The sequence below is a fragment of the Xiphophorus maculatus genome, chromosome 8 (assembly GCF_002775205.1).
Source record: "Xiphophorus maculatus strain JP 163 A chromosome 8, X_maculatus-5.0-male, whole genome shotgun sequence".
Taxonomy (NCBI): Eukaryota; Metazoa; Chordata; class Actinopteri; order Cyprinodontiformes; family Poeciliidae; genus Xiphophorus; species Xiphophorus maculatus.
In genome coordinates, this window is record NC_036450.1 from 13,610,550 (window position 1) to 13,633,086 (window position 22,537).

Here is a 22,537-nt window from a genome sequence, read left to right on the forward strand (position 1 = left end):
AAACGTGTAAGTAGCTTAACTGTGAATATGATATAAATATATAAATATATATATATATATTTTTTGTTTCTTGGGATTTGCTACTTGAACACAGCTCGGATGTGTGCGTATCATAAAGGGGGCGAGCGCTGAGCTCGTCAGCTGGTAGCAGGATATTCAGCTTGTGTCAAGCTCCTGTTATTTTTGTTTTTTTTTTAATTTTGTTGTAAATTCTATGAAAAACTCTTTGCAGTGTGGAAAATAAAAAAAAAAAGGTGCAGAAATGGCACCGGGAAGAGGACTGAAGTTTCAGCCCGTTTCTCGTGTCTATTTATTATAAGTGTATGAAAAAGAAAAAAATAACAAATAAATTTTTGCATACATCCATAAACAGTGGTTGTTTCTTTAATGTAGCAAGGAGTGCCATTCTTATACATTTATAGCATCTTAACACAGTTTAGAGAACATTACATGCATAATATAATTTTAATATGAATTTAAGAAAGGAGAGGACAAACGTCACTGAATCTGATTTATTTCTGGGTTTTTACAGTCTTGAATTCAAAACTTTATTTCTTATTCTGTTATCTAAAATAAAATCTTAATTTCTGAAGAATAAGCTGCTTCTTATCGATTCTTATATTTAATCTTTACCCATCATCTCTCAAATGAAACAACTCAAATTTTGGTAAAATGAATCAAGTGGTTTGGTTTTAAAAAACTGGATTTTGTGCCATGTTTTAAAGGGACCACTACACTTTTTTGGTGTCTAGTCCTCCAGTGTTTCACTTCCATTAATTCAGTACACAGAATTATTGTTTTATAGTAGAGCTGATCAATCTTACACACAATAAAAAAATAAAACGAAATATGTGTGTCTTTTACCACATAACTGGATTGGAAACCAACCTCAGCTTAGTTTTGTTCCCAGACTTACTGAAAAAACAGAAAATAACCCAACTGTGTTTTTGTTCTCTCAAACAACGTGAAAGATTGTTAAATTTTGAGGAATCTGGTTATTTCTCTATGCAGTCCTGTGAAATCCTGCCCCATTATAGATAACGAAGTCATCTGGAACGGATCTATATTTATCTGTGGCCAGAAAATGTCCCTGTTCTTCTGATTGGTTCTCAGAAATCAGGTATATAAACTTAAGCCTCAAGTAAAATCCGATTGGATGAACATCAGAATTTGTATCGGAAGCAAGGAAGAAGATTTTAAATATGTCTGAATTTTTAGGTATGGATTATGTCTGAAAGTCGTGAAATTATTCCACTTGTTCAGAATAACATAGTAGCATTAATCAGGAGTGTGTGTGTAGGTGTGTGTGTGTGTGTGTGTGTGTGTGTGTGTGTGACAGGATGGTGTGACCACAAGCGGAGAGGCAGGGCCGAGCGAAGCAGCATGGGAGCCAAACTCACACCCGTCTCCATCTGCTGAGCTCGAACTGATTGGTCCGAATCATAAAATGCTGCTCCGTGTTCTCAGATTTATGAAACAAACCCCACATTACGAGCCAGAAGTCACTGCAGTAACATCCTAAAGTTTGGACAAAAATGGTCTGAAAATGATTCTCAGAAAAGATGGGAGTAAATATTATCATGTAGGTTAAAAGTAAAGCATTGTTTACAAAGTTTTAGGATATTTTCTCATATTGACGATGTTTTTTCTGGTATCCTAAGTTGTTTTATTTTGTTTGTATGAAGTGACCTGAAGCTGCACAGGACCTGGTATTTGTCTGATTTATATCAGAGAAAATTGTAAAGTAATAGGTTTAGCCTCTGTTTCCTTTTAATTAAAACCTGGCATATTTTTCAGTATAACGTTCAATGCTGAATATTCATCAGATCAAACCAAAGAGTGTGACACAAACGGATTGGATAATCTCTGGCTCTCTTTCATTTAATTGGCTACATTGCCTGAAGGTCCTCTCCTGATTGGCTTGTTCCATGTGTGCGTCCATTTAAATTACATTTTGTTTCCTGAGTCCTTTCCACAGTCACCACATGCTTGCTCTTTTCCTTAGATGGAAACTATTTTAACCGATTAGCATAATAAAATGAAAACTACTGCAACACAAGGATGTTAGTTTGTATCTACTAAGCCTGCTGAGACATTTCAAGGTCAAACTAGATACAGCAAATCTGTAAGGGAAGAAGATTATATTTGGAAAAGTGTTTCTTCGGTCTTAATTTGTTATATTGTAATTATATATATAATTTTTTCATTTTAGTCTTTAAAGTACCAAATTTTTCCACATAACTCTGTTGTTTATGTCTGATTTAATTTATAAATATTAAATCAAATAACTTGAGTAATCTTCTTACCAAACACTTTCTTACTTTTACTTGAGTAAAAATATGTTGAATTAATGCTAATCTGACTTGACTAAATTGTTGGAATGCATAAGTCATTTAATGTTATTCTGTCCCCATGCTTAGACTAAATAACATTTATGTTGTGTTTTGAATTAAAACTTTAGACTTTCTCTAATGTTTTAAAGTCAAATTTTATGTAATTTTTCTTGTTTAAAGTTTAATTTTAAAAGCAGATGCATCTGTTAAAGAGGTCGGTTGTTATATATATATATATATATATATATATATAGTGCAAGATCCAGTTAAAGTGAAACTGTTGTAACATTTAATATACAACAGCTGTTTTATATTTATTGTTGTGACATAACAGAAGCTAAACTGCAAAAATGTTCTCTAAAAATAGACAGGACCAAGATGTTCATGGTTACTGTGGAGGAGCTGCAGAGACCCACAGCTCAGTTGGGAAAACGATAATTCGCTGTAGGCTCCACACATCTGCCAGTGAAACACAGCTGTGGCAGCATCATGCCGAGAGGGATGATGGAAGAAAGTTAAATACAGAATAATTATAATTACAAAATAAGTTACAGGCTTCCAAAGTGTGAGGTTCTCTTAACACGCAGCCAGAGTGACAACAGAAGAGCCACTCAAGTAATATTTGAATAAAATAAATTGCTTCAGGTTGCAACATTAAAAAAGGAGGCAAAGTTTGAGCATTTTTAGAAGATATTGGTTGATTTGTTTTTTTTTAATTATCATTTTACACTGTTTCTGGTGAGCTGGACCTCATTCAGAGCAAAGGTTTGGACGTTTATCGTCATAAAATGACGAGATTTGGTCTGTAACATTCTGTTTTTGATCTTTAATAAGTTTGGCTATTAAAGAACAAAAACAATATTTTGGGCCAGGTTACAATAATATATTATATTTTCATCCATTTCATGGAGGATTTTTCCCAACTTTACCTCCTACTTTAATGAGAAATCTATATAAATAAAGGGAAAGCAACATCAGTTTGATGTTATTAGAACACCATTCTACTATGTTAGGCCCCTTTTTTGGCCTAGTTCATGTAAAAATATACAAAATAAGAACCTATCTAGGAATCAGATTTAAAAGAAAACACCAAAACAAAGACAAGGGACCCTTTGACACTTTCCAGTGAGGTTTTTATAGAAATCTCAGACATCATTGTGGGAAAACAGGAGCGTTAAAGTTTAAAGATGAAACCGCCCAGGACGATGACCTGCAGCAGATTTGACCAGATCGGTCGACCGGCCGCCCCCCCCAGGAGCCCAGCGTCTCTGGAGGCCGACACGGTGCGGCTGAAGGTGGGATGGACGTGTCTGAAGTTGTTCTGCAGAGGCGTCACCTGCTCTGCGTCTTCCTCTGTCGAGAAGATCTGTGAGGTAAACTGAGCCAGCTGGGAAAGAAATTTTATTTATTTTTTAAACAGCCAGGCAGGAATCCTGTGATATTTTTTAGGAATCAGAACCAACCTGGGACCAGGAGATGTAGATGGGGACCTCATAGAGAGTCCAAACTACGGCCTGAGAACAGGGTGGGGTGGTGAGGCTGCCAGAATAACGGTAATACTGACTCATGTTGTGCTTCGGCAGGAGACTCAGCAGAGGGAATGGCTTTACTTTAGTCGTCTGGCCTTGAGGAAAAGATGCAGCCATGTTAGAAACCTGCAAAAACAAAGTCTTACCAAGTACTTTGGTTCTAGTTTCTAGTGAAAATATCTTAATGCACGTGAAATAAGACAAAACAAACCCACAAGTAACTTTTCAGCAAAAATCTTAAGTCAGTGATTCCTAAATATTGACGAAAAAGTTCTAGCACTGGCAGATTATTTCTCTTATAAGAAGAGAAAAATGTCTTGTTAGAAGTGAAGCTTGTACTTTTATAAAAATGAAATTTAAGGATTTATTTACTTAAAATAAGCTCCTGTATCTTGCTGAAAACTTGTTTGGAATTTAGTTTTGTCTTATTTCAAGTGTTTTAAGATGTTTTGCACTGGAAACTAGACCAAAAATACTCGGTCAAATTTAGTTTCTTCAGTGCAGCAGCACGTGGTTGTAAGTGGTGAGTCTAACCTCTGTACGCTACAGAAGACAGTTTTTGGGAAATGTGTCCAAAATGAACATTGTCTGCATAAACAACCTGCAACAAAACACACAACCTTATGCAAAAAAATTGCAGCCACATTATAACTGAAGCTGTTGTATGTTTTCATCAACTAACGTCAATGAAGAAGCCGAGAACAGCAAATCCTGTTGGATCGTCCAGAGCTGCAGACTCATTGGGGTGGACGGACTTCATGTTGACTACGTGCATCTGTGGACGACATCAAAACCGGCGCAGAGGCGTTAAGGGGCGGCTGCGGCGCGGCAGCCTGCTGAAACAGACGGAGTGGAGCTGCCTACTGACCATACTGTACCTCCATCGGATATCTGCGCCCGTCCACCGTGTGCTCAGAGCCGTTCGTCGCCAGGCCTCCCCAGTGGAAGTGCAGCTGGACGGTGTGGTAAACATCTGGAAGACCTCCGCCGCTCACAGCCATGCCGCTGCCAACCTGTAGCAAAACTGAAGGAGGAGGAGGGGGGAGGAAAGACACAACACGGATGTCAAATCCAACACTGAACACGACGGGAACTCTCTGTCGGTGAGGAGAATCTGTGGGATGCTCACCAGAGTGTCCGTCGTTCTCAAGCGTCCAGTGGCCTGCTTGGACCGCGTCGAAACCCTCAAGATGCAACGGCCCCAAGGAGTCGTTTCGGACCAAGTTTTGGTCCAGGTTGATGGGGGAGTGGTGGCGCTCGAGTAAAGGGTGGCATGAAGGGAAGGAGTCGCCCCATGAATATGGATCTGGTGCAGAGGTAAGGAGAGAATCACTGAGTCCACTGGACTCTCCAGAACAGGATGAAGGTAAAAGTTAAATATGTGTTTCAAGAAGCAAAAAGAGAGCAAGGAAAGTATCAAAAAATATGTAATTTTCAGGGGATCTTTTTACACATGATTTTCAGGTCAGATAACCCTGACTCCAGAACTAATTCAAACCCTCCTTCTTGCCAGAATACCTGTGTGGGCCCCATGTGTGGCCCATTGTTTCAATAAATGTTAAAAACAAAAATATGGTCCACAAGTACCAGCTTAATGCAGGTTTTCTCTGAAATTGAAGGTTACGATTATACCTTTTACACTTTAATAGACATTATACTGTCAGAAATATACTATTGATAGCATTGGGATGACGGCTTTTCCATGAAATCAATCTGATTTTTGTCATTGTCATTCTAAAACAGCTTTAGGTGTGTGTTTCGTATCATTTCCCACTTAACTGAAATAAGGTTTATTAGGATTCAGCCTTGGTAACCACCAAGGCTAAAGCTGATAACCTGGGAGGTGTGAAGCATCAACACTGACTAAGACGGCGCCAAATAAGAAAGAAGTGATTTCTCCTAAAATCAACACCTTCAAACTTGCTTGCAAACCTGAGATTATGGGACTAAATTATTTAACTGCACTTTAAATCAAAATCTTCAAAAGGAAACAGTGGTGACCATATAGGCAGCTGCCCAGGGGGCCATTAGAAAAAGGGGCACATGAGGACCATTTAAAAATATAAAACTATAAATACAAACAAAAAACAACTATATGTAAAGCAGGCTTTTAACTCTGGTGCCTCTGTAGCTCTACTGAGCATTTTTTGGATGTACTTGAATAAACCTAAGAGATGATAGCAGCAAAAAGTAAATAGTTTCCAGTCACTTAAGGACATTTAACCAAATATTAGTGAGGGTTTATGACTATATTTGAGCCTACATGCATTCGTAGGTTTTTATGTTCTTCAGGAACCACAAGGTGGTTTAAGAGAGTAAAAAGAAAATCATAGTTTCAATAATAAAACTTGCTGAAATAAATCTGAAAGTCTCTGTTAACTGTGAGGAGATAAAACAAAATCTACAGAAGCTGTTTAATAGAAAGCTGAGAGGATCAACAGCTTCAATCTGTAGCATCAGATGCTGCTGAGCTAACATGGAGGACAGGATCAAATCGGGACGCAAAACAACTTTAGCACAAGAGAAATTTGCATCGAAAGCTTTAAAGTCTACCAAGTTGTTTGGAGATGAAATGTTTTACTATATTTTGGTTCAACAGGCTAATTACTGTCTATAAATTTAGTCCTGAATTAAAAGATTTACAGACATAAAGCTGCTAAAATGATGGATCCAAATGTAAACCTACCCTCGTCGTCAGTCACCAAACCAATAGTTTGTTTACTTACCACAGTCTGGCTCATCATAGCAATAGTCCTCTGGAAGACACAAATAACCAGCACAATCAACCAGATGTTTCCTTAAACCTAACTAACCAGAAGCAAAGCTTTTGATATCAACTTGGACTCTTACGCGAATCAGCGCACAGGAGCAGGAGCATGAGGAGAGCCGCGCTCCGCTGCATGGTGGCTCAGGCAGCCGTCTCAGTGCGTTGAGGTAGAATGAAGACAGATCTGCAGGAACGTCCGGCTTAAGTAGGGTGGGTGGTGAAAGCTGAGTTTTATTTTCTCTGGGACTGATCAGTGAACTGTGTCATTACCAGTCCAGTGGGCCTTTCTGATCAACAGCCTCATTGATGTGAGGACGGCTTCACCCCTCCTCCCCGAGGCCATCGGAGATGCTCAGTGACTAGTAACAAGAGCCATTCATGAGAGCCAGAGGATGTGCTTTTATCTATGCATCAATGTGGGTATAAAGGTATTTTTATGCTCTAAATGTACATAAACACACTGAATTACATTGTTATTTTATGGTCTAATACAAATTATTTTATTATTTAATCTGATCAATTAAATACTTTTTTTTTTTTTTTTAATGGTCCAAGTTAAGATATAGTCGTAAGACGACATAAATAAATCAAATTAGGTCATTTTATGGTGTAAATCTTAAGAAAAAAAACCCCAAAAACATTTTAATTATAGTTTAGTTTTAAAATTATAAGGCAAATTTTATGGCCCAAATCCAAAACAAAAAAAAAGAAAACAAAGAGAAAAAAATAAAGAAACATTTTAACGCTTTGGTCTAAATTCAATAATTTAAATGTAAGAATAGGTAGTTTTATGGTATAATACTGAAAATAAATTAAAAAAAATCTAATGACTTGAGGATTATAAGGAAATTAAAATAGTTTATTTTGTGGTTTATATCTACGAAAAAGGGGAGGGAAATAGGCATTTTAATTTTAGTTTAGTTCCAAAGAAGTAAAGATAAATTTAAAAAGCTGATTTTATGGCCCAAATATTAAAAACAAACAAAAAAAAAGTTTATATTTATGTTATGGTTTAACTCCATAACATAAATATAAGTAAAAAAAAGTAATCTCATTGCATGATGAAAAAAATTATAACAAATTTTAATTTCATGGCTTGAATGCAACAAAATAAATACAGTAAGTCAAAAAGTAATTTTATGATCCATAAATAAAAAAATTTAAAAAATCATTTTTATAGTTTAACTTCATTAAAGTAAATATGAATTTAAAAAAGCAAATTTTATGGCCCAAATCTAAAAACGGCATTTTAATGTTATGGCCCAACTCCAATAATATAAAAATAAGTAATTTTATTGTGGAAGTCTAAATAAAAGCCACAATTTTAATCTCATGGCTTGAATACAATAAAAAAAAAAACATTAAAAAGTTAATTTATAATCCAAGTCTGAAGAAAAATGTTTTTTTAAATTTTTATTTCTGATCCTTAAAAACAATCCAATGAATGCTCAGCTTTGTAATTTGACTCAATTTTCGTCACAAACCTGTTAAGCTGAATGTTAAGCGTTGCACTTCAAGTCTCTCTCATCAGGAATAAATTTCCTGATTCTGTCACTCGTTGCTCCGTCGGGGTTTGGGGGCACAAAGCCTCCTTTCATCCCAGACAACACTCTCCAGCTGGGTATCACTCTCTGCTGCCGTACGAGTCACTCTGAGCTGCATCATATTCGCTTACTTCAAATCATCTGAATCTCCGGGCGGCCCCCCCCCCCCCCCGTCTCACTGTTTAGGTCGGGGTGGGGAGGGGGATTTCCCTGCATTCCACCTTAAATCTCTCTGACATTTGGTCAGGTGGAGGGATTTCCTTGACGGAGAAGGAAAAAAAAAAAAAATTGAAGAGGATGAATGTCACGTCTGAAAAGGCTCCAGCATAAAGTTTGGATCGTGGCCCCGGCTCGGATTTCGCAGTGAAGCTTATTAAGATTAGATGTAGATCCACGTCAGAAAAACACAAGCTTTGTTTTTTTCCCCCCCGTTTTTAATTTAAGGGCTGTCAAATAAGAGACAATGAAATGTAGCATAAGTTGCATTACAATCCCCCCCCACCCCCACCTCGGCTTTCAGTTCATACAAAACGCTGAACTACATGTATGAGCCTTTAAATCTACTGTACACTGTTGTGCTAAAATTATCTCTCAGCATGCCAACACATAGAAAACATGCACCAAAAGGTACATAAAGCAAGAAGAAACCCAAAACAAAGAGGGTGCAAACAGAACTGAACACCATCTGTTAAACACACATGCTCACGTTTGGCAGCGTATGAAAACACGACTGTTTGCTGGATAATCCACTGTGGATTGTCGACGCAAAAAGTAGAAAATAAAAAAAGAAATTTGTTAAAGATGAGCACAAAAAGTCATGTATTATATATATATATTCAGTACATTCGAACATGAGATGCGGAGTCAGACATTTTAAACCATTTTTGGGGGCGGATCATGAGTTTGGACGCTGCTGGTGGTGATGGAGGAAACTCCACAAAAAAAAAACAAAAAAAAACTCCAACTCCGTCGAATCCATCCTCGAATGTATCCGATTGTCGTCTTACTAGCTCCAAACGTACTTTTTTTTTTTTTAAATACACATTTAATCAAAGAGAGAAAGTGACAAAACAGGAACAGCAACAGTTTTGCAGAAACCGTCGTGTTCTGCAGAGGTTTCAACGCAGGCATGGGCTGGCCACCCATTTTAATTCCCTTTAATAAGATGCCAGAGGAAGAGGTAGAGCTGAGGAACTAAACTTGTGCTTGGATTTTAAAGGACAAGAAATCAGGCCGTTCGGAAATATTTTTGATTTAAAACTAGTTAGCCAGCCTTGTACGTTAAGCAGCGGACTGCAGGCTAGACAGATCTGATAATGATCAGTTTTCTGAGTTTTTAAATTGGGCAAAAAGCTCAAATATTCTACACTCATGGTTACTACAAAGTTTACACTTCAAAATTATTATTTTTTTCCTGGTAGATTTTATGACAGGCTGAACATTTCAGTAAAAAGAACATTGACCAGGTTGAGGTTTATTATTTGGTCGATTTACAATTCAGCAGTGTGTTAAAGGGATAGTTCACTATATTTTTGGAAACTGAACAAACTTATCTCCATTTCAAAGTCAAATAAACATGGATTTTTTTTTAATTGAGCATTAATGTGTACAGTAATGAAATAAAGACTCTAAAGCTTTTGATCCATCTCCAGAAATCAATGTAATTAATGCTTTTTTGGCATCTAAAGGCAAATTTTAAAAACCACGTTTTAAGAGGGTCCAGAAGCCAAAAAGTACTTCATGTTTTTCATTTATCCGTGGACCGTTTCATTCATTTGTCCTTGGATTATACAACCAACAAATCAGGTTGTTTGTAAATATTTCTAATTTATTAACTTCAGAATGAGTTTGCTTTTATAGCCGGTCAGGTCTTAGAGTGGCAAGTCAATATTTGTCTGCATGCCAATGCAAAAAGTCTTTTTATTTGTTTAGATTATTAAAGTTTGGGGAAACCTCACACCTTGATTTGATAATATCATGAAGAATTTTCCATACTCATCCAGAATTACATGATTAAATAGGAACATTGTGAACAATCGACATGTTTGGCTGAAAGCTGCTACTATATATAGTTTGTGTTTATTCTCTGTTTAATATTTTAGAGTAAAGCCAGTTTAATCTGTGACAATATTATACCTGTAATAACCAATATCTCAGATTGTTTTAGCAACACAAAGGTATGTTTTTAATTAAACCATTAAGATCACGCTGTACGCTGCCTTTTTGTTTCACAGTTGCATGAAAACATCTTGATATACATGTTTTTACTAAAATTATGTTACCAAGAAAACGTTATGCCAGCCCACGCCTGGTTGGCACATTCTGGGATGGAAAGGAAGCGACAGTCGATGAGCTTACCTCACAAATCAATGCGTGAAGACTGTACACAACGGCTCGACCACAAATAGTACAAAATTTGAATGTTAGCACGACTTAATTCATAATTGGAGAAATCTTTTAAATCAATTTTTTTTCCTTTTATGAAACACCTTCATCTCTAATCTTTACCCATACAGCAACCAGGTCTGTGCCACATCATTGATCAAAATCAGCTTACACGTTTCCAACAAGCAACCAAAATTACAGCCTGCAGTCATAAATTAATAAACAAACGTAACACCAAACTGAAAACAACCAGCATCTTCTGACATCTAAAGCTTTTTGTCAGCGTAACCCGATAAAAACCCAACAATAGTAGACTACCAGACACCTTCTGAGCTATAAAACATCTGCTTCTGCACATCTGCGCTATAAATCTGGAAGACGGCTGCTTAGATCGGATTGTAAAAATGAAGGGTTTCATCAGCTCTAGGTCATGCTGCAGCAGACAGTGTGGATGCTATAGTAGTTCGGAGATCGGTAAAGACGCTGCCGTTTCAAAGTGTGACGCAACAAAAAGCGTACAAGCAACAAAAGCTGGGTTGGTAGTTTGATGCTGTGCGGGACTGAAACACACAGGTATGGAGTCTGAACCTCAGGGAGCATTTACAGCAGACGGGGTTTCACCCAATTAGGCTGCTTCTCAGCAACAAAACAAGGAGTGCAGCCATGTCAAATTATTGGGATGTTTTTGGTTTTTTTGTACAGAATCAGTCCTTGCTGCTCCCTCGGATGCCGGTGTCTTCAAAAAGCAAACAAAACCAAACACTTCGTCTTCAGAAGGAAAAACCCCACTGTAAGAAAACAGTCGCCGCTCCTTCTTATACGTCTGTACAAAATACAAGTCTGTTCCCTGCAGCCGACATCAACAGCCTGCAGTTCTGACTAGTGAGATCCGGGTGCGGCTCTGTCCTTCGCTCCTATACCACAGTGCTGAGGGAGGACGTGCAGTCTGCGGGCAGAGGGGCGGGGGCGTGGCCATCTGTTGGCGTGTCAGGGCCCACCAGGAGGGTGCTGCTGTCTATGGAGTCCTCCCTCTCTTGAGACGATGGCACACAAACGGGCGCTGGAGCGGGGGAGTTGGGAAGTTCGGCCTCGAGCCCGTTGCCCAGAGAGTTCATCTGGCTCGGCACCACAGAGACTCCGCTGTGTCCTGGAGGCAACGATGGAGAGCGGAGAGGAGACGATCAGAGGTCAGCCAGGCTCAAACGATTAGACATGCACTGCAGAAACACTAAATCCTACAGGTCTAGTTTCTAGTGCAAATATCTTGTTATAGTTGAAATAAGACTAAAATAATGTACAAGTCACCTTTCAGCAAGAAATATGAGTTTATTTTAAGTCAATAATTTCTTAATATTGATGAAAAAATACAAGTTATTAGTGAAATATTCTGCCAGTGGAACTAGTACTTTTTCATTATATGGAATTATCAACTTAAAACAAGCTCTTGTATAGCAAGATATTTTTATCAGATTATTGAAATAATCGTCAACTAATTTAGTAATGGATTAATTGTTAACTGGGCATACAGACTCAAAAACAACATATTCAGAGCAATAATTAAGCCAAAACAGTTCATAATATACATACTTTTAAGATCAAAAGACTTTTGTCTCTCAGTTTTTTGTTTTTCACCTAAAACTCCTCAAGTGACATAATTTTAGCGTCACCTGGTTCTAATTCATTAAAAAAAATGCTATATTATGTTTATTTGCACCTTTTAAAGCATTTCTAATATTATGCAAATAAAGCTTAAGTGGTTAAATGAAAGCTTTGCAGAATGTGACAAATTTTTTAAATCATATTGTCAGCATAAATCGGTAGAATAATCAATAAGATATTCGCTAGCTCTACAGTTCACATGACGGGCTAGCCGGACAGGAGGAAGGACGTTCCTTACCAAAGTCCACGTAGAGGAAGGTGTCTGGGTTGATGGAGGCTTCGTACGGAGGAGGGGGGTCGTCTGGGTGAAGGATGTCGGCATATTTGTAGGCGGCGTACGGCGGAGGCGGCTCCTGGAAATGAAAAGCCCCGCCTTCGCCATCATCAGACAGGTGCAGAGGAGTGAGACCGGTGCCGAAGGCATCTGGGCCGTAGTCGAAGCCCGGCACTCGTCTTCCGAGGTTGAAGTGGTGCACTGAGGAAAACAAACATAAAAAAACGAGAAATGTGACTGCTGTCGTTAGAAAATGCCCACTAATCAAAGCTTAAATAGAGACAACAGCATCATTAAAAGCCGAAGCTGCAAATCAGTCACAGGATTATAAATAGTGTGTTATTTATCCCAATTCATCCGATTAAACTAAATGACATCATATTGATCGGTTGAGGCTTACAGTTGCCTCCGATCAGAGTCTCGATGCGTTCGCGTCTTCTCTGACGAAGTCTGTGCACCATGAAGAGCAGCAGCGACAGGATGAGGAAGGACGAGATGCAGCTGACGATCAGCCTCATCCCACTGGCCATCGAGTCAAACAGAGTGCTGCCATCTGAGGGGAAAGAAAAAATAAATAAATAAGAATTTCGTTTGTGGATTTAAGCACAATCGGAACCGTACAACTAGTTAATAGTTTAAATTAATTGCAATGAATCAATTATTGAAATAATCGTTACTAATTTTATAATCAATTAACAGTTAACTGAAGTATATGGACCCAAAAAAGACATTTGCTGAAAGAACAACATACTGAAAGTAATAATTAAGCCAAAAATGTACCAAAAATATAATCAATGTGTATTTAAAATAAAAAAAACAGCCTTTGTCTGTAAGTATGTTCTGCCTTAAACCCCCCAAGTGTCGTAGTTTTGGCTTAAACTGGTTCAAATGCTGTTGGAAAAAAGAAAAAAAATTCCTATTCAACACGTTTTTTTCTATTCAATTATTAATTGGTTAATCCCCCAAAACAAACAGATCAGCCCTAGACTGTATTAATGTCAAGTCAAGCATAAAGTGCAGAACTTTTCACATGTGGATGTTAGAATAATTTTTTTCACTGCACTAGTTGCGGCCCAAGTCTACATTTCTTGTAGTACTTAAGATTCTGCAGTAACAGGTATAAATATTCAGAGTTTCCTTGTATAAACACACAGCGGCAGAGACCAAAAGATGAACACAAGTACCGGGATCCAGGCAGGTGAACTTGCAGCACTCTTTGGGATCCTTCTGAAAGCGAGTGCAGCCCTGCGGCCGCTCACACAGCGCCGCCACACACATCTCTGGCTCGCCGTCATGACACGTGCAGCTCAGACACGGGTCGTCCCCCTTCGGGGTGAAGTAGTAGCCCTCATTTACTACATTGTCTTTTATATCTACACATGTTTGCCCTGTGTAGAAAGTAACCAAAAATGAAGAAATATTAATGAAACAGCTGATTATAGACATATCTGGAAGCAAACAGAGTGAGCACATACTCCTCTTGCAGAGGAACGGGAACTTCTTGTAGCAGTTCTCAGCGTCCCAGCTGTGCAGGCCGTGTTCATTCATGCTCTTGCTCTGGAAGCGCTGCAGCTGGGCGCAGAAGACGTTGTCCTGAGAGGGAGAGGTCTCCCCAAACTTCTCCAGGCCCTCAGGCGGCCAAATCACCTGCATGGACCCTGTGAGGAAACATCACATCCTTAATGCCCAGCCCAGATCACAGACTATTCAACTCTTCTTCCTTTATTACCTTTCGAAGCCACTTCCCAACGGCCCTCCAAGGTGTGACTTCGATTGGTGATCACATACTGATAGCCCACCCAAAACCTGGACACGATATATTACATTACTACATGCTGAGTCCAAGGACTTATTTCTGGGTTCATGAACTGACACATTTTCACCACTAGACGGCAGGCTATCACTCTATCAGCTCTGAGTCCATTTGCTCAAACATTTATGGATCATATAAAGAAATCTGAATCTGTCAGTAATGACAGAGGATTAGGACTGAAACGATTAATCAGGATGAATTGATTACTAAAATAATGGTAAACTAATTTAGTAATCAATTAATCGTTAATTAATCACAGTTTGCTGAAAAAACATATTCACAACAGTAATTAAGAGTAAATTAGACAAAATACATCTACATTTTGTTTTTAAGATACACACAGGTTTGTCTTTGAAACTAAAATTCCTCAAGTTTTAGGTTCAAATTTACTAAATGAACGCTATATTATTGCATTTTAAAAAAGAAAATGTTTATCTTATGTAAAAAAAAAGACACTGAATTAGTTGTTTGTATCTTTAAAAGTATCTCTAATATTGTATTTAAAAAAAACGTCAAAGTTTCAATGAAAAATCTGCCGAATATACCAGTTTTATCCAATTAATTGATTAGCCGTCAGAACAACAGAGTCCTACAGAGCATCAACTTCAGGTAAATGTTCCCGAGGTAAGAAAGTAAACATCAACTCACGTGCACTGTTCTCTGCGCTCACACACTTTGTCGTCAAAGTCCAGCTCGATCTCCAGTATGAACTGGAGCTCTTCGCTGGTCACGAACGTAGCCAAGGAGCCATTAACCTTCTGGCACGTATCCACGGCCTTCCAGTAGTTCTCGTTCTTCAGGTAGACTTTGTAGCAGCTGGCCGTCTTCTCATAGTGATGCCAGCCGTTGGGACACTTCTCTGTAAGTAGGGAGGACAATTTGACAGGTGCAGTGAATAAAGCTACAGGAGCACTGAGATAAAAGTGAGATGCTTACTGTTGAAGCGAACCGGCTGAGCCACGCCGATGACGTCTTCTACGTTCTCGTATCCATTCTCAAAGCGATACCTCTCCGCCTTTATAACTGCAAAACATTTTGATTATCAGTCAGTTGCACTTGCAGACCACACATATGATCCCTGGAACAAAGAACAAGATAATTACACAACCCAAACCGATCAACTTTGAGTCAAAAGATCAAGCAGGAAGACCCAGATCTGGGGACAGGAAAAGTAGCTGGAAAGCTTTGCAGATTTTAGCCTCTTCTAAGTATGATTAGCAGTTTAATGAGATTAAGATCTGGACAGACGGAAGAAGCCTGGCATTGTCTACACACAACAAACTCTCCTCCTGCAACAAGGCCATCGAAGTGGTAGCAAATCAGGAGAAACTGACTATATTTGCCTGTCGATGCAGGCAAATATACATGGACAAAAAATGTCCGTGTAGTAAAAGAATACATTATCTCTTCTTGGAGCCAGAGGCCGAATGATTACTTTGCAGCATGCTAAAGGTCACTTGTAAAATCACAGGAGCAGAGTTCCTTCAGAAGCACATAATAAAAAAGTTAATGCATCTTAAAGGGGATGTTTAATAAGCATGAAGGTAATTTCTACTGACAGGACTTCCTTTGATAGATAAGTTTATACCTGGCACTAAAATCCAATCAAAGATCACCAACTTTCTACAGAGGCCATAGCTCCAAACCGCCACAAGTCATGCAGCCTTCAGATTAACTCAAGAACAGCTTCATGGAGAGCTGCATCCAGTCGTTACAATGCAAAGCTTCAGATGGAGTGAAATAAAGCATGCTGCCACTAAACTCTGGAGCAGTGGGGAAAGTTCTCTGGAAGAATGAGTCATGTCTCTCTAATGTAATAGTCTGGGTTTAGCAGCTGTGTGGATTACAACGTTAATGTGATAATCCAACTTCTGAGTCTGATAAATCAACTGGAACACTTGCCAAGAATTGAGAATCTTTCAAACGCTGACTTCAAGATCCAAAATGCACAAGGTTTCCCCCAGAAAACTTACTAAGCCCGGTGGTTGGGGCAGTCATTTGTCCAGCGGTCCGTCGTGTTTTTGATTTAAAAAATGTTTAAAGTTGACAGGAAACTTGAAAATATCACTTTATAATTATGTGTTATTGAAGATGAGAAGATTAATACCTGAGCACCAGCTATAAAGTCTTAAAAATGCAAACATTAAAAAAACTTTAATAAATAAGCAATGCTTATCCTGGTGGGGGCACAAGTAAAGCCTGGTGGCCTGCCAGGCTTATAATGCACTGGGGGAAACCCAGCCGCCGCTCCAAAAACAAAGCCTCCATTAACTGGAATTACACCTGCTAATGAAATCATTTCTTTGGTTACACGAGTATCCGTTAAGCTTATCTTGTGTTTTCACATCTTCTGCATATTATGACCAAGCAAAAGAAATACTTCTGTTTAAAATTTACTAAAAAAATTAACATTTCTAAATGGTTGTAAATATTGAATTCCAGGTGGATTGTTAGATGTGAAGATGAAAACGTGATCATATTTTCTTCTACTTCAGGAGTTTGTAGCCTTATTGAAGAATGAAAAAGGGGCCAGTGTGAAACTGTAATCAGGTGTACCCCACCAGCATTAACGCAAAGCCTGAACAGCTACTCCTTTATGGAGGTCACACGCTGTACTCAATCCTTCTAATAATTCCTATTATGCAATCAGGGATCCGGGGATAAGACGTCAGGATTTAGGGACAAACAATAGGATTTCGGTCAAAAGGCTTAGCTCTGTAACATCTATACACTGTGAGGGGATCAACAGAATGGTAAACAAAAACAGAGACTTAAACCCTGTATAATCCTGTTTTTATACCACTAGTCCTGATTTGTTTGTTTATTAATATTTATGCTTTTTGGGGAATATGGAGGTTTGTTGATACTAATCACTCACTGCAAAAGTAAACAGTAACTCTAGGGAAGAATACACCAAATGTGCCCTTATGTATGAAAGATGCACAACACAATACAGATTGATGCAATTTCTCTACATCCCGAAGGGACCATAGGAGCAGTCATATTTCTTTTTTAAAAGCTGTTCGCCTGTGATTTGATCTTTAATGCCTGAAACATCCTGTGTGCTGCAGGCCCCCAGAGAAATCTAAGCTCCAGAAGCACAGGTGTTAGAATGGCTGTATAATGGGAGTCGAACTTACGGGGACAGTCCATCTCGTCGCTTTTGTCCTCGCATGCTGTCCAGCCGTCACACTGCCAGGACATCGGGATACACTGCATCTTCCCACTGCGGCAGGCGAACTGCCCAGTGTTGCAGCGCTGCTCTGAAACACAACAAGATGGGTTGTGTGGTTAAATGTGTGCAACTTGAACACCTTTTGAAACAAGAAAAAACACAGCAGGGATATAAAATACGCATGAAGAGCTTTAAAGGTAGCAAAATAAGCGTTTAAAATCATAGATGATGGTGGTTGAAATGGCTGCAAACAGGTGTCAACTGTGGGGCAAACTATTTTAGAAACTATTCAGCCTTCTTCTCATGTTCTCTACAGATGTTAATCTCCCAAAAGAGTGATAATAAAAGACAGATTCATAAATTTGCAGACAAATTTGATCTTGTCTGCACATTTTCAAACAGGCATCTGCTTTGTGTCAAACAGCATGTTAAGGCAATCTGTTTCAAAGAATCATTCGTCATACTGCCAAGATCAGGTCACCGAAGTAAAAACAACAATACTGCTCTTATTAAGTTATCAAAAAAAAAAAAAAAAAAGAACAGCCTCAAGACTTCAGCTGACCAGAACTTAACCTCTACAGTCGATGACATTCGATAAGGACAAAAGGCACTGAACCGTCAGCTTCATTGCTTCATGTTTTTACTTCAAATATGACCTTTAAGTTTCTTCTCAGAAAACTATTTTAGGGATTGGGTAACAGAGGACTTTAGACAAAACTTTCCTAATTGGAAAATATTCTGACAATTTTGTAAAACAACGTTTTGTGGATGCTGGTCCTTTCTCAGAAAACGATAACTCAACTATACAGAAAAAAAAAAGAAAAAAAAAAAAAACTTTCTTACCTGACAATAATCTTGCCAGAGCTAGCCGTGGACCTGAAATAAATACAGACAATAATAATATGACTATCTAGTTAATTACTGTTTCATTTTTTCCTACAATTCAAATAAGTCACTACATTGCAAGTTTAATGATGGTATGATGTGATAAATCAATGGTTCAAAGCCAAACAAAAAAAAAATGTTTTTACATTTTCATCATCCTAAATATCAGTACAGATTATTTTAAATAATTCATATCCTAGTTTCCCAAACCCTTTCTGATCCACATTGTGAATGCATGTCAGCCACATGCAGTGTTACCAAGTTGAGTCATACGATCATGCTTTGCAAGGTCAATTTTGAAAACTCAGCTCATTTTTATGTGCACAGCTTGCAGAATGCATTTAGGAAGTGCACATTATTGTGTTGAACAACCTGAATATGTTTTAAAGCCTCGACACCGATATTCACAGTGAAAGAGAGACTGTACTGGCTGTTTCATCTTCACATGTAAAATGACCTCCAATCCCCGCTGTGCTCACACATGGAACCTCCCTGCAACCTTCTGAGGAAACTCACCAACGGGTAACGTCAAAATGGAAAATAAAAACGCCAGAATTATCCTTGAAATTCAGCTCAATGCTCCGAACAAAAACAGGAGCAAACACCAGTTTAAAGTAAGCTGTAGAGAAGTGTTGTTAGGACATTGAGTCACTTCCTTAAAGTTATTAACTCTGTGTTAGAAGGCTTATCAAGGCTGTCCTTCAGAAACTCACTTTGCGAAAACAAGAGTGAAAAATAAGCAACATTTTAATACCGGTGTTCTTTCACTTAGAAACATTTTTTTGATGTGTAGACAATTTACAGCCCAGTGTGGCCTGGGGAAAAAAAAAAAACAACAACTAACCAAAGTGAACAGTTTTGACTGTGTAAAAAATTGCTTGCCACTTCTGCTATTTTAATGGACTAACAAGAAGTTGATAATCACATTTTTTTCCCCAAACTTCAGTTTCAGTTCTGATTTGATGAATGCAAAAGGTAAGTAGTACCACTGGACTACCTCATTTTATGAGGAAATGTTAACACTGTTCGTGCAGAAGTAGAGGTAGTAACAATTGAAACTTCAAAAATATATAAAATTATATTCCAGACAGTAGCTGAGATGTTATTCACAGAAATCTCTCTCAAAGAAATCTGTTTTCACCTCGTTTCAGAATGAGTAAACATTGAATCGCCCAGTCATACAAGTTTTTTTTTTTAAGAAAAGGTCTTAATTTGAGTCAGGAATGTCAAGAGGATCAGGAGTGTTTTCCAGGTTTCTACAGGGGGGCATAACGCAATCCAAAACCTTTTCCCAACCACACAGAGAACCCCAACAGATAAATATCAAAGTGATCTTTATACACAGTTTAATATTTCCTATGAACAATTAATTTGAATGAATTAACAATTAATTAACAGATTTAATTGTTGCAAAATGATGCCAGACAAAAGCTGAAATGAACTTTTTCATGTTTTAAATGAGTAAATCACAAATCTTCAGTCTATTTTAAGTCCACAAAAACCTGCAGCAAACGGTTATTTCAAAATATGCTGGCTGTGAGAAGTTTCAGTACGCTATTTTATTTTATTTTAGTCTCTAACATAACACCCCAGTTGAAGTAGTCAGAACAAACTCTTGTGTGGTATTTCAGCCAGCCACGGTTTAATGCTAAAATCCATTCTCCACATTACTGGAGCAAACCAGAGGTCATGAAAATAACCTCAGAAACTCTTGAGAGGCCCATCATGTGTACCAGACCCTACCACAATGTTGCACAAGGTTACGCCACAGTGTGCAGTGTTATGCACGATGCACACGCAAGAGTTGCTTCCATCGTTCGACCATAAAAAAAGATTGTTTATTGTTTGATTATCTCCTTTTAATTTATACTTGACTTATAAAAGTCTGTTTCCTTATTTTAAAAATACACTTTGCACTATTAAATATTAAATTAAGCTAAGTAAACATTACAAAATGTAAGCTTACACTTCCTTGATGTAAGCTTACATTTTGTAAGACTTTGTGTTGTGAAATACATCTGTTGTGTAAAAATAAGGATGCAACGAGTTTTAAAATTGATGGATGCCGAATGGCTGCATGATTGCTAAATAACATCCTGCTAAAATTAAAGCAGGTTCTATTAATACTTTTATTATCCACCTAAATTATATGAGTAGCAATTTTGTTTCTTTTTCAGTACTTAAAATCCTTGTCAAGTAGCTCTCAAGTAGATAAGACAGTAACAGACTGTGAAAAATATCATCACCCAAACAACCAGCAGACGTTTCCAAACATGCACTGAGTGAACTCTACACATTGTTCTCAAAAGCGTTAGACATCTTGATGAAATGTGCACACAAATGACCTTCACACTGAGGGCTAAAGCTATGGAAATACAACAGCAAAGCTCTGACTCATCTTTTAACCCCTCTAAAAACCTAATTTGATTACAAACTGAAAAGAAGCGGTCAAATAAATGCCCACAACACAAATATAAACAATGTTGTCCTTTTTCCTTTTAATTTGCTCTCTAGGTAGGAGGTCAGTCCTCTGGTTAGAGCCAAACAATAATGAGTTTATCCTTGAGCTCCACTGATAACGGTTACTCTAATCCACACAATTGGCGGGATCACGAGACCAAGCTTGAAGGAAACCACAGATGCATTTGTCTTGTGGTGATGCTTACAAAACTTTTTACAGAAGATCATTCAAAGCACCAATACATGCTTTTGGTTGAGGAAAATCCACACTTCCTTGATTGATAAAAAAAAAGACATCTAAACAGATAATAGAGTAGTATTACAGTAAAGTGGTGCATTATTTAGAGCAAACATATTTTAGAATACTTTTAATGTCTGTGGTTTTACTGTAATGCTTTTTAGGTGTTGCAACACAGGGTTTTCGCTTAACCAAATCATCTTTATCGACAGCAGTAACAACTGTTAGTATTTTTTCTACCAAGTCTGTTGTGTTTAATGGTGGAGATGAATGTGAGCCAGGTTTGGTGATGCAGGGAGATGAATCCCTTTCATGCATTTTAAATTACAGATTAGGTGAAGAAGACCAACCTAAGATTGCAGTGATTAAATTAACTAATTAAACTAAATTAGGGTGCACCATTTTAATGAGGAATTAAAGTATAATTAACCGAAGTTAGCAGCTTTGATTTAAAAACAATACATAAATAATAAAATAAAAACAATGAAGTCCAATATTTTGCATTTAACTAAATGCATATCTGCTTGCTGTTGCAAGTGACCTAGTTTTGGAGTGAAATACAGATACTGCGTACACAGCTAGCTGGAGCTGCACCCCGAACTGCAGCAGCAGGGAGACAGGTTGGAAACTACCAGAGTCCCAGGTCTGACCAACAGGCCGCTGCGCCTGACCTGCAGCTGTAAATCTGTTTCTCCCACCTTTTTTTTTTTTTTAGTCGAGCAAACGGAACAGGAACACATGCCCCCCAAAAAATAAACAAACTTGGGTTTATTTACCTGTCCGTGGTGGGTCCGTTAGTGTGAGAACGAAGAGAAGAGAGAAGAGGAGGACGAAACTGCTGCTGTCAGCCTTCGGCAACATTTATCCTCCATTCATAGTAACTCCTCTATCCAGAAATGTAAAAATATACCGAGGTTCAGCAACGCCTTTCCCTTTTCTAAATTATAGCCGCAAAACGTTTAAAACTACTTGTGCCCATTTTTGCCCACACAATGCGTCGACTAGAGAGCAGGCGCAAATAAAGCATAGTCGCAATAAGAGGCGAGGTTAATCTCTCCGAGCAGCAGCTAACGATAGCTAGCTGGCTGCCCCACCGTCACCGTCGACCGTTGGTACTCGGTGCAGAGCGGCGCTCATCCAAGATGGCTGCGGCCTCCCATCACAACAATTCCAAACATTCGGCAGCGCACAGGCAGACCGTCAGCTGGAGGTGCTGCCGGGGCGGAGTCTGCCAGATTATACCCAAACAGACACTGTGTATGTGCGGGCCGGGTGGAGCCACAATGGGAGCAACTTTTTAACGCTGCTTACAGAGGCGGTGGAAGAGAGTTGAACCATTGGGGGCCCGCTGCTGTATTCCATACCGTTTCAGGAACAGAATTTTGTTATGAGAATTCTTCTGGTTGTAATAACAAGATATAAAACAAATTAGAACAAGCTTTATATTTTTGTTATACTGAGATTTACACCTTATA

General features: G+C 38.3%; 2 protein-coding genes across 3 annotated transcripts; both read right to left on the minus strand.

Annotated features, from left to right (window-relative positions):
- Nucleotides 1-3,458: 3,458 nt before the first annotated feature.
- On the minus strand, nucleotides 3,459-7,134 carry LOC102225493 (carbonic anhydrase 15-like). Its single transcript, XM_014474021.2, has 8 exons — nucleotides 6,713-7,134; nucleotides 6,589-6,618; nucleotides 4,992-5,168; nucleotides 4,741-4,886; nucleotides 4,545-4,637; nucleotides 4,397-4,463; nucleotides 3,797-3,957; nucleotides 3,459-3,720 (listed from the first exon to the last, which is right to left on the minus strand). Exons 1-8 carry the CDS (start codon nucleotides 6,762-6,764, stop codon nucleotides 3,508-3,510), a joined length of 939 nt encoding a protein of 312 aa, XP_014329507.1. The 5' UTR covers nucleotides 6,765-7,134; the 3' UTR covers nucleotides 3,459-3,507.
- An 893-nt stretch (nucleotides 7,135-8,027) lies between these two features.
- On the minus strand, nucleotides 8,028-22,300 carry dgcr2 (DiGeorge syndrome critical region gene 2). 2 transcript variants are annotated; one of them, XM_005812807.2, is made up of 11 exons: nucleotides 21,839-22,300; nucleotides 18,323-18,355; nucleotides 17,445-17,567; nucleotides 15,241-15,327; nucleotides 14,953-15,163; nucleotides 14,221-14,297; nucleotides 13,967-14,149; nucleotides 13,676-13,879; nucleotides 12,892-13,044; nucleotides 12,456-12,692; nucleotides 8,028-11,705 (listed from the first exon to the last, which is right to left on the minus strand). In XM_005812807.2, exons 1-11 carry the CDS (start codon nucleotides 21,921-21,923, stop codon nucleotides 11,473-11,475), a joined length of 1,626 nt encoding a protein of 541 aa, XP_005812864.1. In that variant the 5' UTR covers nucleotides 21,924-22,300; the 3' UTR covers nucleotides 8,028-11,472. The 2 variants fall into 2 exon arrangements, with proteins under 2 accessions (XP_005812864.1, XP_023193981.1); XM_023338213.1 differs by lacking the exon at nucleotides 18,323-18,355.
- Nucleotides 22,301-22,537: the final 237 nt, after the last annotated feature.

What these genes read in the sequence shown, in the direction of transcription:
- dgcr2 (XM_005812807.2), bottom strand. Translation starts at nt 21,923, where the DNA reads ATGTTGCCGAAGGCTGACAGCAGCAGTTTCGTCCTCCTCTTCTCTCTT. An exon ending in TTGGGAAGTGGCTTCGAAAG is followed by an intron (nt 14,150 to 14,220) that starts GTAATAAAGGAA and finishes GTTTCCTCACAG; the next exon opens with GGTCCATGCAGGTGATTTGG. An exon ending in GTTCACCTGCCTGGATCCCG is followed by an intron (nt 13,045 to 13,675) that starts GTACTTGTGTTC and finishes CTTTCCCCTCAG; the next exon opens with ATGGCAGCACTCTGTTTGAC.
- LOC102225493 (XM_014474021.2), bottom strand. Translation starts at nt 6,764, where the DNA reads ATGCAGCGGAGCGCGGCTCTCCTCATGCTCCTGCTCCTGTGCGCTGAT. An exon ending in CTATGATGAGCCAGACTGTG is followed by an intron (nt 5,169 to 6,588) that starts GTAAGTAAACAA and finishes CCTCTGCACCAG; the next exon opens with ATCCATATTCATGGGGCGAC. An exon ending in TGAGAACGACGGACACTCTG is followed by an intron (nt 4,887 to 4,991) that starts GTGAGCATCCCA and finishes CTCCTCCTTCAG; the next exon opens with TTTTGCTACAGGTTGGCAGC.